The sequence below is a fragment of the Amblyomma americanum genome, chromosome 1 (assembly GCF_052857255.1).
Source record: "Amblyomma americanum isolate KBUSLIRL-KWMA chromosome 1, ASM5285725v1, whole genome shotgun sequence".
NCBI lineage: Eukaryota > Metazoa > Arthropoda > Arachnida > Ixodida > Ixodidae > Amblyomma > Amblyomma americanum.
The window spans coordinates 52,290,816-52,308,009 of NC_135497.1; the positions used below are offsets into that span (position 1 = coordinate 52,290,816).

At 45.6% G+C, this 17,194-nt stretch overlaps 1 protein-coding gene across 1 annotated transcript; it reads left to right on the plus strand.

Moving 5' to 3' along the window:
- The first annotated feature begins 10,923 nt into the window (after positions 1–10,923).
- Positions 10,924–11,961, plus strand: LOC144115578 (uncharacterized). Its single transcript, XM_077650003.1, has one exon. It carries the CDS (start codon positions 10,924–10,926, stop codon positions 11,959–11,961), a length of 1,038 nt encoding a protein of 345 aa, XP_077506129.1.
- The last annotated feature ends 5,233 nt before the right edge of the window (positions 11,962–17,194 follow it).

The following is a 17,194-nucleotide window of genomic DNA, read 5'->3' on the forward strand; positions in this document are numbered from 1 at the left end:
CTCCTATATTCCTTCTCTTACGGCATGGTTCAGGTGTCCGCCGATATAAGACAGATCGGGAACAAAAACGCCTGTGGCTGCTGAGAACTTCCAAAAGCGACGTGGCCGCGGCGTGCGAACACCCAGTTTCTATTGCCCACATTTTAAGCTGGTCTTCGTTATCGTTTTCGTGATCTGCTTTACATCTTACCGGTACTCACCTCCGGGGCAGAAACGTAGAGGCTCACGAAAAGGGTTAAGCTTAAGTTAAGGACAACGCAGCGAACCATGGAAAGAAAACTATAGGTGTAACGTTAAGAGACCGGAAGCGGGCAGAGTGGGTGAGGAAACAAACGCGGGGTGATGACATCCTAGTCGAAATCAAAAGGAAGAAATGGGCTTGGGCAGGACATGTAATGCGAAGGCAAGATAGCCGCTGGTCCTTACCCGTAACGGAGTGGGTTCCAAGAGAAAAAGCGTGGCAGGGTGCGGCCGAAGAATAGGCGGGCGGAAGAGATTAAGAAGTTTGCACGAAAAGGGTGGATGCAGATGGGAAAGGACCGGGTTAATTGGAGAGACATGGGGGAAGCATTTTCTCTGCAGTGGGGTTTGTTCTTAGAGGCGAAACTAGACTCGAAAGCTGCCTACGCTTTCAGAGAATCTGAGCCATTTCCGAGAAATTAAGCCTATTCGCCGAAATTAGCGCAGCTGCCAACAGTTGACGTCTTTTCTTGTCTTACATCTGCAATTCACTCTCGCCCTACCATATGCTTTCTGTCCCGGTTAGCTCAGTTGTTAGAGCGACTGCTCCGGTGACGCGGTGGTCCCTGGTTCAAACCCCCGGCCGGGACGAACTTAACAGAAATTTCTGAGTAGGTTTTACAACAGCCTTCCTTTAAAGGACAAAACTCCTGATGATGTCAATAAGTGCTTAAATCTACAAAAAACCGATGAGGTCCCAGGTTCAACGTATTCACTCCTGGGGCCAGGGCTCCGCACGTCCTCAGTGTCGGGAACAAAATGTTTCCTTCCACACACAACACGCTGTAGCTGGTTGCACCATTTTGACATTGGATCAGAGCCAGCTTCGGTACACGCAGGGAGCTGCAGGCTAACGTCAATGCGCCTTTTCTTCGTGCGGCGAAATTTCTGCGCATGACTTTCGGCTGACCTTATGCAAATGTACAAAGGCATCACTCATTTTTCTGAGAATTATCCATCGTGCCACAATGGGCTCGTGGGAGTCGCTTACATGAGTCGGCGTTATAGTGAGCTAGAGCATTTGATCACTGTACCGCGTTGTGGATGCAGTCTTTGGCTTGGCTTAAATGCGAATTGGCTACACATGGTAGTGACGATGATGCTTAAGCGCTCATAATGCAATGTAGATTCTGGTCTACTGATGTCCTGGTAGATTCTGGTCTACTAGAGCAAAAGGAGCCTTCACTGGTTTTTTTCTTTTTAGTCTATATGTGAATAAATTACGTGGTATATGCTGGCCTTTGGAGTAAAAGAACCAAGCCTTCAATGGTTTCTTTTAATTATTTCTCGCCTATATGTAAATAGATATATTCTGCTCTTTCTCTAGGATCCAATTCTTTTAATAGGTCTGATTTATACTGTTATGCCTGAGTGGGGCAGGAAGACGCAGTTTTACTGTTTCTTTTCACCCTGAAATTAAGCAGGTGGCATCCTCGCCCATTCCTAATGCGTACCACCCTCATACTGCCTGGATGGAAAGTGTGTCACAGTCATGCGGGTGTCACAGTTTACTGTCACGTAGAGAGAATGCACATCGTTGTACAGGGAATCCGTCAAAACTGGTTAAAAACGAAGACCGCACGAATTAACAACAATTGTACGTTCATGTATTTATCGTATTGCAAACAGTCCAGTCCTGTACAATAAATATTAGCCAACCAGCCCCCATTTTCGCCGTGTTAGAATGCATGTGATGACGTCGCCTCGGCAAGAACTTTGTTCATCACTTACACTGCGATACGGTTGAATGTATGACATAGAACCTGGATTTCCATGCCTCTTAGGTTGGTAATAAGGGAGTAATTACTCCACCCAAGCACTAACATACGCCTATAAAGAAAGGCTATTATAAGACATTCTCAAAAAACTTCTCAGTTAAGTTCGTCCCGGTCGGGGGTTTGAACCTGGGACCACCGCGTAACCGGAGCAGTCGCTCTAACAACTGAGCTAACCGGGACAGAAAGCATATGGTAGGGCGAGAGTGAATTGCAGATGTAAGACAAGAAAAGACGTCAACTGTTGGCAGCTGCGCTAATTTCAGCGAATAGGCTTAATTTCTCAGAAATGGCTCAGATTCTCTGAAAGCGTAGGCCGCTTTAGTGTCTAGTTTCGCCTCCACGGCTAGGTCCGCGGAGGTATTCCTAGAATCCGCCCAGCTTTCCCAGTGGATTGGAAGTTACGAAGTCGAAACCCTCCCTTTCTTCTTACGCGGTGGAACATTCTCCTTTCTGGAAGTCATATCTGTAAAACAACCGCCAACCTAAAACCATACAAAGTAAAAAAAAATCTTTTTTATTGAAATGAATTTGCTAGGCAGGTCTCGTGTCAAGATGCTTCGGTAGATGACGCCAGCTAGCCCATCAATGCCTAGTTTCCTCTTCACTGTTTTTAGGCTACCTCCGTTCTTTATAGCATGCTCGATTCTCTTCATATTAAACTTCCTTATGTCGGCTACCTTGCGCTTATTTATTAACTTTGATATCTCCGTTAGTTCTATTCTATCGGTAGGGTTAGATGCCCTCATGTTTTGGCGCTTCTTAATCAGATCTTTCGTTACCTGAGATAGCTTCCCGGTATCCTTTCGAACTGTCTTACCGCCTACTTCTACTGCGCACTCCGTAATTATTGATGTCAGATTATCGTGCATTGAATGAACATCAAAATCATCTTCCTCAGTTAAAGCCGAATATCGGTTTTGCAGCGCTATCCTAAACTCCTGTGCTTTCCCTCTTACGGCTAACTCGTTAATGGTCTTCCTCTTCACTAGCTTCTTCCGTTCCCTCTTCAAGTCTAAGCTAATTCTAGACCTTACCATTCTAGGTAAAAACCATAGGTAAAAACCAGATGTATGCATTAAGAGACAAACAGGGCAATGTCATTAACAATATGGATAAGATAGTTAACGTAGCCGAAGAGTTCTACACAGACCTGTACAGTAGCCAATGTAATCAGAGTGCTAATGAGAAAGACAGCAGTGCAGAGCAATGCGTCATCCCGCCAGTAACGAAAGATGAAGTAAAGAAAGCCTTAGAAGCAATGAAAAGGGGGAAAGCAGCTGGGGAAGATCGGGTAACAGCAGATCTGTTGAAGGATGGAGGGGACATCGTGCTTGAAAAACTAGCCACCCTGTATACGCAATGCCTTATGACCTCGACTGTACCAGAAGCTTGGAAGAATGCAAACATTATTTTAATTCATAAGAAGGGAGACGCCAAGGACTTGAAAAATTACAGGCCGATCAGCTTACTATCCGTTGCCTACAAAGTATTTACTAAGGTAATCGCTAATAGAGTCAGGGCAACGTTAGACTTTAATTAACCAAATGATCAGGCAGGCTTTCGTAAAGGATATTCCACAATAGATCATATTCACACTATCAATCAGGTGATAGAGAAATGCGCAGAATATAACCAACCTCTATATATAGCTTTTATTGATTACGAGAAAGGATTCGACTCAGTGGAAACCTCAGCAGTCATACAGGCATTGCGTAATCAGGGGGTAGAAGAGCCTTATGTCCAAATACTGGAAGATATATATAGCAACTGCACAGCTACTATAGTCCTCCATAAAGTCAGCAATAAAATTCCAATAAGGAAGGGCGTCAGGCAAGGAGACACGATCTTGCCAATGCTGTTCACCGCATGTTTATAGGAGGTATTTCGAGGCCTGAATTGGGAACAGTTGGGAATAAGAATAAATGGAGAATACCTAAATAATCTGCGATTTGCTGATGACATTGCCTTGCTGAGTCACTCAGGAGGTGAACTGCAAATCATGATCAATGAGTTAGACAGGCAGAGCAGATCGATGGGTCTAAAAATTAACATGCAGAAAACCAAGGTAATGTTCAACAGCTTAGCAAGGGAACAACAGTTCACAATTGGCAGCGAGAGCCTAGAAATAGTGACGGAATACGTCTACTTAGGGCAGGTAGTGACAGCTGATCCGGATCATGAGAGGGAGATAACTAGAAGGATAAGAATGGGGTGGAGCGCATGTGGCAAATTCTCGCAGACCATGAGTGGCAGCTTACCAATTTCCCTCAAGAGGAAAGTGTACAACAGCATAATCTTACCGGTACTCACCTATGGGGCAGAAACGTGGAGGCTAACGAAAAGAGTTCAGCTTAAGTTAAGGACAACGCAGCGAGCCATGGAAAGAAAAATGATAGGTGTAACGTTAAGAGATCGGAAGCGGGCAGAGTGGGTGAGGGAACAGACACGGGTTAATGACATCCTAATCGAAATCAAGAGAAAGAAATGGGCTTGGGCAGGGCATGTAATGCGAAGGCAAGATAACCGCTGGTCCTTAAGGGTAACGGAGTGGATTCCAAGAGAAAGTAAGCGTAGCAGGGGGCGGCAGAAAGTTAGGTGGGCGGATGAGATTAAGAAGTTTGCAGGCAAAGGGTGGATGCAGCTGGCAAAGGATAGGGTTAATTGGAGAGACATGGGAGAGGCCTTTGCCCTGCAGTGGGTGTAGTAAGGCTGATGATGATGATGATGATGATGATGATGATGACCCCATCAATGGGCTGTAGCTATCGAGCATAAAAGCGCAGACCATAAAGGCGCACGTACCGTCCTATGGCAGAATTATTTGACGGCGTGACAAAGTTACGGAGGCTCCAGGGACCCCGGAACAGTGGTGGAAAGGAGGAAAATCGCCCCCCCCCCACCATTTTTCTAGAGGAGGCAGCGCCTCGCCCCCTAGGTGTCTCCAATTTCTTGCACTTGGATCAAATTTCTGACAATTGAAACACTTCAGTGCTTGGAATCTTTTCATGGAAACACAATTGGACTGAGCTATTTGGTTTCGTAGCCAGTTGTGAACATTTCGTATATGACTAACGTAAAACAGCCATGTCCCAACAGAAGTGGACTGTCTGTCCTGTGTACATGATCATGATTAGCAGAATTTAAACAAATTATGCAGAAAATTTTTATGCAACTGACCACTCCTCGTTTGTAATGCTTCCCGTCTATAAAGCGTCCCGTTCCACTTCATTTTATATTGTCGTGGATCTTGGCACTGTTTTTTCGTTCGCACTCAAACCCGCCGGCATGCGGCTTTATCATTTTGCTTTGTGACGCCAGATGCGACCAGACTTATCTCCATTGATCATGGCCAGGTGCAAATGCTTCCAAATTTTTCCAGATTGTTGAAGTTGCTTTTAGTTCATTATCTCAATGGTTCCTTGCCTCCTTTAATTTGACCGTGGCCAAGAACTGCAAGCATTCAGTTCTATGACCACCGAGCACGCTTGTGGGTATCACCGCCGTAGAGGCATTCAGTTCTTATTGGGCGAGTGTCAGCCCCTTAAACAGTTTCTTTTGAAAGTTTTTTCGTTGCCTTCCTGACTGCGGGAGTGTCGTCACCACGTTGTTGGTTTGGTTTATTGGGGTTTAACATCCCAAAGCAATTCAGGCTATGAGGGACGCCGTAGTGGAGGGCTTCGGAAATTTCGACCACCTGGGGTTCTTTAACGCGCACTGACATCGCACAGTACACGGGCCTCTAGAATTTTGCCTCCATCGAAATTCGACCACCGCGGCCGGGATCGAGCCCGCGTCTTTCGGGTCAGTAGCCGAGCGCCATAACCCCTGAGCGACCGCGGCGGTTCGTCACCACATTGTGACAATTTGCATCAACCTTTGAACATTGAAAAATAAAAATAAAAATTTATGTAAATGAGCATTAAATAACTAGCAAAATAAGCTCGAAGTCTTGCACCCCCCCCCCCCCCCCCTACCAATCAAAAACAAGTTCCGGAGTCCCTGGCAGGCTCCCCATATAGCCTTCCCTTCATTGTCAAAACAGGCTGTCATTGAGTGTAATCACATTCCGGGGCCTTATCTACGGCTTCGTCTTCTGCATTAATGTTTGACTTCTTGCTTTGCATTTGAGGAAAGGAGATGTAAAGTGTATGTGACAAAAAGGTTATTTATTCAGTAGAGAACGCTACATCTCGCTACATCTCGATACATCATTGACACATCTTGCGCTACCTCTTTACGTGGTCGACTGCGACCTGGCTTCACTCCTTAGTGCGGTAGTGCAAATCCCGTAGGTTTCTGCGGTCTCTACGTTGACGCATCTTGCGCTACTGCTTTACGTGGTCGGCTTCGACGTGGCTTCAATCCTTGCTGCGGTAGTGCAAGTCTCGTAGGCTTCTGCGGTCTCGACGCTTACGTATCTTGCGCTACTGCTTTACGTGGTCGACGTCGGCCCCGTTTCACTCCTCCTTCCAGCGGCGTACCCTCCGAAGTGTTTCGCGGTCGTACCGTTGGCGCACTTCCATCTGCCTTTAAGCGTGGCCGTTCTAGGCCCAGCTTGAATCCTTCTTTACCCTCCGTCGTTCCCAGCGGCCTGCATGTGTGGCGCCTGAGCTTGGTGACGTCCTCGGCACCAGCCCCACACCGCGGGCAGTGCAGCGGGTACCGGCGGAAGTGTATGATCTGCTCGTGCCTCCTTGCATGGACGCGTTGCCTGAACCTCTTGACACACTGGCCGCACTCGTAGGGCTTCTCACCAGTGTGAATCTTCATGTGAACCTTGAGATTGCCCGGCTGGGAGAACCTCTTCTGACACAAATTGCACACTGAGTTTTCCTTGTCAACGTGGGTACGCTCGTGCCTGATGATATGAGCCCTGCGTACATGAAGGGCAAGGATAAGCAGAATTACCACACGACTACGAAATTCTGCTCCCGATGCCTCCGTTACTAGGCACCTTTAGCATATCATCTACCTTGTTACCGTTACCGGTACTTACCGGTACCGTAGTACCGGGAGCCCGCGCAGCCAATGCACATTTGCATATTGCTTTGACGGCCCCAGTTGGAACCAGGTACCCGGCAGCTGCGCGTGCGCATGCAGCATCAGGACTAATCAGCGCGTGCTCACCGGCGGTGGGCGGGCTCCCGGTGATTCAGCAACAGTTACAAGGTAGACGGTAGGCTAAAGGTGTCTAGTTATGTCTGCACATCCCTTCCAAGGATATGGTTTTGCCAATGATGTTCACACCTTCATCTATACCACTGACGCTGGTGCCAGGCGCATCTTTGCCTGTTTCTGAAGCAGCTCTTCTGCATGAGCGAACGTCTCCTATTGACGTTTCGTTCCTAGGTCCTCGCTAAGGGAACCTCGGTAGACCCGTACTTCAGTTGTAACGTGAGCGACTCAGGAGTAATGCTAATCAGGCTTATTGAGGAGTGTCTGAGGCGCCACTGCTCAGTTCAGCTCTGCAAGTATTGAAACACACACGCGCCATGTCACGCTCAATTCTTAAGCGTCTAATAAAGGTCGGTGCTTATGAGGGGCTGGCTACGAGGCGACCAGATTTCGCGGGCGGCTCGTACACGTGCGCCAGTCCTCGTGAGAGGCCGCTACCAAAAGCACCAGCAGGGGCGTTTCGTACACGGGAGATTCCGACCGCGGCGGCTGCGTTTTTATGGAGGAAAAACGCTAAGGCGCCCGTGTGCTGTGCGATGTCAGTGCACGTTAAAGATCCCCAGGTGGTCGAAATTATTCCGGAGCCCTCCACTACTGCACCTCATTCTTCATTTCTTCTTTCACTCCCTTCCTTATCCCTTCCCTAACGGCGCGGTTCAGGTGTCCAACGATATATGAGACAGATACTGCGCCATTTCCTTTCCCCAAAATACCAATTATTATTATTATAGATTCACTCCATTCTGACACCGCAAGAGCGGCTTCGACCTACCAATTTCCATACAGCGGAGGCAGCAAATAACGGCCGCGGTTATAACGAACACTCGCTTATTACGAATGAAGGCGGCGCTATAGCAAAAATGTGTATAAGAGGAATGGCACCGCGTCTCAGATATAACGAACGACTGCAGCCGTGCAACTCGGTTAGGACGAACAAGGAGGCGCCGTGAACTCGACCCCGATGTCTAAAAACTCGCGCTTCCCGTGACCGCAGATGGCGAACAGCGCCACCCAGCCCCGGTGACATCGCTCTGGAGAGAACTTCGAGACACAAAAAAGCAACAAACGGCAGCATTAAAACTACAAAAACTCGCCGGCGAAGCGCGCGCCGGCGGGTTAACGCATACAACGCTCATCACTGCGTAAGGCTGCGCCGGCTGGGCAAAGCCTCTAAAGTGCAAGTGATATTAGAGCGGGGTCGGCAATCAACCAATGGTAGCGATTATAGAAGTTTGAATAGCAGTCACGTGACATGCCTAGCTTGCCCAGCCGGTCACGTGGCGTCACCAGCCCAATCGGCTCTCCACATTCTGCGCTGCCACCGTAAGTAGACAATGCCAAGACTGTGCAGTTGATACGTTCTGCGAGTATTTGCGCTAGTTTCATGGCCGTATAGACCCAGGCATGGCAGACGACGGTGACGCACCTGGTGTTTGTGGCAACGTGTCGTTATTGAGCAGCTGGCCAGCATGGGTGACTTCGTTAACGCCGACATCACTGAGCCACGAACTGATGAAGCACTGACGCGAAGTACGAGCACTCCCAGACTGTTAGGAACATTATGAAGACCACGACGCGGAGGTCGACCTATTGCCACCAGCCTTGAACGCTTCAACCTTAATTAGATATGTCGCATCCCTAAAGCAGATTGTTGGCGGCAAGGTTCTCGGCGGGGAGCACATGAACCCCGTGGACAGCTGAGAATGCACTTTGATAGGGCTTACTTTAAAGTGTCAGGCGCACGTAACTAACAAACTATATCTATTGTTTGTCTGATTTTATAATTTGGGTGTAATACTAGAAGTTCACTCACTACAAACATCGGATACAGCGAACACAATCAGGGCGACCGTGAGGCACGTTTGGACTGTAATTGTTAGCTTGCTGTAAAAAAGCGGGCACTGTTTCTTGATGAAAAATGAACACAAAGCGAGCACAACAAGCGCGAAAGGACACTTTCGAGTGGGTTACTGCTACTAGTGATGCTGATGACTGCTTTGTGCTTTGTCCGAAAATCGTTGCATTCGAGCGTTCATTGTGTACTTGTACGGCGACTTCACGATTTGTGCTTTTATAACATATGTACGCCTTGAAAAGGTGGCTCGGCATCAGAAAGGGCATTTCTCATGTTAACTAGCCACAACGGCGTCAAGCAAGGAACGGCGCCATAAAACGATTTAAGGCCTACCTGCCACTGCTCGTGTAGGTGCAGTACGCGCAGCTGCAGATTCCCTGCGTCCTATGCCGGCGTTTCCACCGGGTATGCATTTATAAGTTGTATTGTATAAAGAAGAGGCCTCCGCACTTCTCACAGGCGAGGAACACGCTGTGCAAGGGAACGATATTGACGTCCTCTGAAAAAGAACCAACCAGTGGGAGGAGCGAATGAGCACATGTAGAGTGAAGAACTGCCAAGAGAATTCAGTGTTCTTAATGAGTACTGTGGAAGAAAGGGAAAGGCCATCAGTAGTAATTTTTCACATCAGTTCCTTGGTATCAATTCTGTGCATGGTAGTCTCCTTAAGATAGTAAATGAATAGTACACCAATAAACTGAATAGTAAAGATATTAAAATCCCACTCATATCACTTAATCAAAAACTAGAACGACTGGTGACCCTGGCAGGAAAAACTGAGAGCATGAAAGAGAGTCCTAACTTCATATCTAAGAAGTTCGATGAATTTGAGCAAAAGTTTTGCCATCAAGAGGCTGACATTGAAGACCTAAAAAGAGGATGACGGAGTTTGAAGAAAAAGATGGCCTTATAGAGGTAGCCCAAGCCCAGTTGGAAATGGACATACATCACCTCGAATTCAGGAGCAGGCAGCTGAACTTAGAAATGGATGGAATAAAAGAAGCACACGATGAGGACCTGACGGCCACATTGAATAACGTTGATGATAAACTTCGAGTGCCTCACTTGACGGAACAGGAAATTGCACACGTTCATCGACTCCCAGCCAAACGTGATAAGGTGTTAGGCATCATTGTGCATTTCGTGAGGCAAGCGATAAGAAAAAACTGGATTAAGAATAAGAAAAACCTTAAGGAAAGCGATCAACCCATTTTCTTGCAGGAAAACTTAACATGCCGAAACAGAGAACTCCTTCAAGCAACGAAAGACTGCGGCAAAGATAAAGGCTATAAGTTTACTTGGTATGTCAACGGAAAGATTTTCGTCACAAAAAGTGAAGGAATGAGTGCCATTCATGTGAGGGGAAAGAGCGACATAGGGTCAGTTATAGCATTTTTGATCTTATCTTTCGTGTTTTCTTCTTGAAACATAACCAAAATGCATCACATGTGTTATTACCTGCCCAGCGACCTGAACCGCACTGCTTCGTGTGTTGCGCCGACATCGCTTAAAGCTGTTCACTTGAATGAACGTTCTGTAAAAAAACAAGACAATGTGTTTAGAGGAATTCTTTGGTGAGAGTGGGCGTGAGAACAGCACCAGGATGCGGCCACCTAATCCGCTCTGCTTCTTCGTCCAGGTTACGGCATGGGCTCTGTTCAGCAATGCGCCGCTATCGTCACCTACCCATGAGATCAGCAAGCTGCCCTGCTACTTCAACGACACTTGTGATGCCGCATGCCCGCAAGACAGGCACATTTTCATCGCCGTCCCTCCATCGCATGAAAGATCCAGATCAACAGCGACATCATTTGCTGCCTATAGAACAGCTGGCGGGCCCCCGGCGCCCTTAGTGGGCGTGAGAACAGCACCAGGATGCGGCCACCTAATCCGCTCTGCTTCTTCGTCCAGGTTAGTTCTGTTATTTCCCTGTACGCTAAGAAATCTAATGACGTGTGCCTGTTGCTGTTCCCACGCCCGGGAGTTTTGCTTTGTGTGTTCAGTGAATGCTTTGATATTGTAAACCAACTGCTGGCGTTGTCCGGGGACGTCGAGCTCAACCCTGGGCATAACACGAGGCATCAGGTACAGGACTCTCTTCCTGACGTCCAGTCTAAGCAGTTGGAAGATATGTTTGCAATACTGGAGACTTTGAACACGCGAACTGCGAAAATGCAACTGGACCAAAAGTCTTTCATAAAGTCTATTGATGATCTTAAGAAGTCCCAGCTGAAGTTAGAAGATTTGAGTGAAATGAACAAAAGATTAACTAACGTTGAGCGCAAAACTGTTACCATTGACGAAACCGAGAAGGAAGTACATCCTTTTCAGCAGTTAGTTGACCAACTCTCTAGTGAAAACTCTCAGCTGCGCGCGCGCCTGTCTGAACTTGAAGACAGGCAGCGACGCGATAACCTTCTGTTCTATGGCATACCTGACGCGCAATCAGTGTCCTGGGCTCAGTCAGAAGAAAAGCTAGTCAAGGTTCTTTCATCCTGCTTGGAAATTCCGTCCTCTGAAATTTTGATCGATAGAGCGCACAGGCTCGGTGGGTTCACATCGGAAAAATGTCGACCAATTATTGCCAAATTTTCATCCTTCAAGGTAAAGCAGAGGATACTGCTTAACTGTTCTAAGCTCAAGGATGAAAAAATTACGCTTAGCGAGGATTTTTCTTTCGCCACCCGTCACGCTAGAAAAAAACTGGTCGAATTTGGCAAATCCCAGCCGCTCACTTTCAAGCTTCGCTTCAATAAGCTTTACATAAAAAATAAATGCTACTCCTACAATCACTCTGATGACTCCGTTCATGAAATCCCAAGCGCTTTCCCGTTGCCAACCGACCGTTCTGAGGACCCTACGAATGATACCCACAGCGCCTCCGCGCCACCGACCGAACTTGTTACCAATTAGCACTGCGCGAGGGACAGTGGAACTAAGTCCCGGGCCATTACCCCACTATCTTTTTTGTTCACAAATATTCGCAGCATAATACCTAAACGAGATGATCTTTGTTCTGTAGTTGATGCTTGCGATGCTGACATTGTATGTCTTACTGAAACCTGGCTATCGGCGAAGATAGATAGCTGTGAAATTCTTACCTGTAAAAAGAGATATAACATTTATCGGTGGGACAGGGGTTCTAGATGTGGCGGAGGCGTGCTTGTAGCTGTTGCTGATACTGTTATGTCTTTTCCGATCCATTCTGTAAGCGCGTTGGAACTTGTACTGGTTGAAATTCGCACATGCTCTAGGAAATTGATAGTGGGCGTTTGATATCGTCCGCCGTCTACCTCCCCCACCTTTTTAAACGATCTTCATGATGTCATTCATATGATTACATTCCGTTATCCGAGCAGTCCCTTTATCTTACTGGGTGATTTTAATTTCCCCAACATAGTGTGGTCTAATGTGAGTTCTTATTGTGAACCTTTTTCAAGTGAATGCGACATGTTCTTGAATTTGTGCAGTGATTTTAACTTATCCCAGCTTGTAACGCAGGCAACTCGAATTCCACCTACTGCGTCTAATATCCTCAATCTGGTACTCACCACATCGCCAGATTTTTTCCAGCCCATATCATACTTGCCGGGGTTAAGTGATCACCTACTCCTTCATTTTGCTTTGACCTGCGCAGTTCCCCATCAACGTAACCACAGTAAATATATCCATGATTACAAAAATGCTGATTTTGATGCTATTAACCTTGAACAGTCTGTTTTTCTAGACCATTACTTGCTAAGCTTTCATGATCGCTGCGTGAATGCTAACTGGAGCCTGTTTAAAGAAAAAGTTGCTGCGCTCACTGAAAAATATGTTCCATGCTTAGTCATCACCTCTAACCGTCAATCACCATGGTTCACTAAATCGCTAAAACGACTCTGTAATAAGAAAAAACGCATGTTCCGCTCTGTAAAACTAACCGGTTCCCAAGAACGTTGGACTGCTTATCAGGCCGCGGCCCTTGAATATAAAAGTGCACTGAAGGATGCCAAAGATTTGTTTTTCAATGACACATTACCTTCCCTTTTGATAAATAACCCTAGGCAATTTTGGAGCGTCGTTAACATAAAAGACAATTCATCCATCAGCCTTAAAGACTCCAGTGACCAACTAATTCATCCTAATGAATGTGCAAATGTTCTAAGCAGTGTATTCGTTTCAGCTTTTTCCAAAAATCAGTGTTCGGTAACCCCTGCATATACCAGTACTGACTTTTACCGATGGATTCTATTGTCTTTGATCCTGCTGGAGTGGAAAAAATAGTCGAAAAACAAAAGGTTTTTTCATCATGTGGTGTTGATAACATTAGTTCTAAGTTCTTGATTAATACCAAAGTATACAGCGCAATACTACTCTCTAACCTATTTCAGCAATCTCTTGAAACAGCATGTATACCTGATGACTGGAAGGTTGGGAAGGTCATTCCCTTGCATAAATCTGGTTATCAACATTCCCCGCATAATTATCGACCCATCTCACTTACCTGCATTCCGTGTAAAATCATGGAGCATGTTATTTACTCTCACCTTGCATCGTTCCTTGATTCTAATGCTTTTTTACGGACAGTCAACATGGATTTCGGAAGTGGTTTTCTTGCGAAACACAGCTTTTAACCTTCACACAAGATCTAAACTCATTCCTCGACAGTGGTTCCGTTGTCGACTGCATATTCCTCGATTTCTCAAAGGCGTTTGACAAGGTCTCTCATCAACTGTATTTTTTACACTTTGTAAACTTAACCTCCACCCTAACGTTCTTAGGTGGCTGCATTCGTTTCTCACTAATCGTTCACAATTTGTCACCGCTAATAATGCTTCTTCCTTCACTTCTCCAGTTGGATCTGGAGTACCACAAGGCTTTGTTTTAGGGCCCTTGCTTTTTCTTATGTATATATCAATGACTTACCTGACAATCTATGTTCAACAATAAATCTTTTTGCTGATGACTGCGTCATATACCGCAAAATTAACAGTGACTCTGATATAGCTCTTCTTCAATCGGATATTGATCATGCTCTTGAATGGACTAACAAATGAAACATGGAACTAAACATAAAAAAGTGCAAGTACATGCGGGTTTCTCGTCGTAACACCACATTGCCTTCATATCGTCTTAATAATTGCAGCCTTGAGTCTGTGCCTTTTTACAAATATTTAGGTGTCTTCATTTCCCATAATCTTTCTTGGAAAGTGCACATAGACTATGTAACAATAACGCTAACAGCATGCTGGGCTACATACGCCGTAACTTTAATCTTTCTTCTAGCTCCGTAAAACTGCTTCTCTACAAGTCGTTGGTTCGTAGTAAACTAGAATATGCTGCATCTATCTGGGACCCCTATCAAGAGACACTAATATACCAACTCGAATCTATACAGAACCGTGCGGCCTGTTTCATTCTCTCGAATTATCACCGTAACTCTAGTGTCAGTGCCATGAAATCAAGGTTATCACTCCCACTACTGTCGCAACGTAGAAATATATCCCGCCTTTGTCTATTCCATAAGATTTACTACGATAACCCCATCCTTAAGAGAAAATTTATAACGCCACCTTGCTACGTTTCAGCTCGGATCGATCATCGTCATAAAGTTGGTATTCTTTCATGCCAAACAAACCACTTTTACAACTCATTCATCCCCAGCACATCGGCATAATGGAATCACCTTCCCCGATTGGTCGTCGAAATAAGTGACCATTCTGTGTTTAAATCGCCTTTAACTAACTTTATGGTAACATAGTACATGTAATTCTTGCGCCCTGCCGTTTATTCTTTTCAGCTTATGTGGTAGTTCAAACAGACCTGGTCTGCGTGGTATGCTTGTTTGCGTGGTATGCTTACTTTTATGCTTACTTTTATTCTTTGCTTATAATTTCGTGTTAAATGACTGTTAATTTGTTTGATTGTATTTGCTCTAACCTACTGATTTGCGCGAGCCATATTTTTGTTCACATTTTTGTGTTACTTGTGACTGCTGTTCCTTTGTTAGTTTGTCTATTGTACCCCACTCCCCTCTGTAATGCCCTCGGGCCCTGAGGGTACTGAAATAAATAAATAAATAAATAAATTTTCGTTCCCTTTTTCTCTGATCATGCTCAGTGAAACATGGAGTACAAATGATTTTGACATTTTTAGGATGACCAACTATACAACTTGCTACTTGAAACCCTCTGGTCTCCGTCGGGGTGGAGTAGCATTATTGGTGTCTAATGACATTGAACGCGAAAAAGTGGACTCATATAGTCTACTTACTGATGATTTTGAGGTCCTATTTGTCTGTACCGACAGGTTCGTGTTTTCGGTTTGCTATCGTCCTCCGAAGGGAAATGTGGTTAAGTTTTTTGAAATTGCACGACTGCTTTGTTTCGTTTATAACAGACGGCAAATACACTCTAATAGCTGGAGGGGATTTTAATATTGGTACGTTGAGGGACAATTCTTTGGTTAAAGACTTTAACCCTGTCTTGGCATTGAATGGCTTCATTAACCTTGTAACCGCTCCAACTAGAATTACACAAGCAACCGAGTCTCTTCTCGATCTGCTGATTACGAACTCCCCCCAACCAAACGCTGACAGAGGAGTAATATCATGTGCACTCAGTGACCATCTTCCAGTGTTTGTATGTATGTATAGGACTGGACCGGTAAAGTACCGAAAGGAAAAAGCTATGTAGTAATATATAACTAATGCTACGCTCAGTTTATTTCAAAGTGCACTGCCACAAGTTAAGTAGAATATCACTGACGATACCAGTGACGTAACTGAGGCTTACAATAAGTTTCTCTAAGTATTTACGCAACTATAACATTAATTCTTCCCATTAAAAGTGCGTGGAAAAAACGTAAAACTCGCAAACCCTGGATAATATCTGAGTTACACCATGAAATTAAACTGAAAGAAAAGCTCTACGGGATCTTTTTAAACACATGTCGAGCAGATGACTTCAGTAAGTTTAAGAAATAGAGGAATAGGTTAACGTATGACACGCACAGAATACCACGCGGCATTTCTCGAAGTTAAAAATGGTCGCCACGATTTGCAGTCGTCAAGATTAAGTTGCTTACTAAGGCGCGAGCAACCGCACCCTGCCCCACGAATATTAAGGCTTGATGATAAAGATATATTTATAACCTGAGTCTTAGTGTTCTACACATTGGCCGGGCAAGCTTACCGGCCAGGTGCAGCCGCCATTTTCGATGCAGTACACCTTGACCCCGTGATACGGGCCGAAGTGCAGTCCCTTGGGCAGCGCCTTCAACGTGAACACTCCAAGCGGGGCACCCTTGACTGTCGAATTACCTGAGGTCAGTAACTCGAGCATGCTCTTACCGACGAGAATGGCGTCTCGCGATTTCACCTGCGTATATTATTCCGCCGTGTTCACCAGCCGCTCCACTGCAAAGTGGCGGCTAGAGCATACAGGTTAAATTTTACAGCGCTGGCTGTTAAAGACGGATTGAAGTGTTTCGCGCCGTAATTGCAGTCGTCGTCGTCATCCCGGCGCGAATTTGCGATTTAGTGTCCGGTAGCCCCCCCCCCCTTCAAAAAAAAAAAATAAACATACGCGTGAAAATGGGTTGACTCGTGCAGCCCGCCAGAAGAGTGAAGTTGGCGTTTCTGAAGTGTGGTACAGATAGCTGCACCGGCCGAAGCTTGTGTCCACCAAAAACGCATGAAAACGCTTACACGGAGTGGTGATTAAGTATGTATAACACATAAATTGACGTGCATTATGATTTGTCGGGTGATTTCGAACGCACATGACGTGATCAATTTTTGGACTGAGTATTGAGTTCAAGCAGGTATCGCTGTTTTCTAAATGTACTTGACATTTTTTTTTCAAGATTTATACGATTTACATCGTGCATATCCCGAAAAAGCAACCAAAATACAGTCGAACCTCGTTACAACGAAATTCTTTATAACAAAACAACGGATATAACAAAGCAATGACGATTCCAGTTGGAACTTCGGTCAACATGGGCTATACTGAAACTATGGCTATAACGAAGTAACCACCGAGCCCTTCAACGTCGTTTACAACTAGGTTCAACTGTATGCCCATCCGCTCCATACTCTACATGCTCCACATGCTCCATCCGCTGATACAAGCCGAATGAGTGACAAGGCATGCTTCAAAAA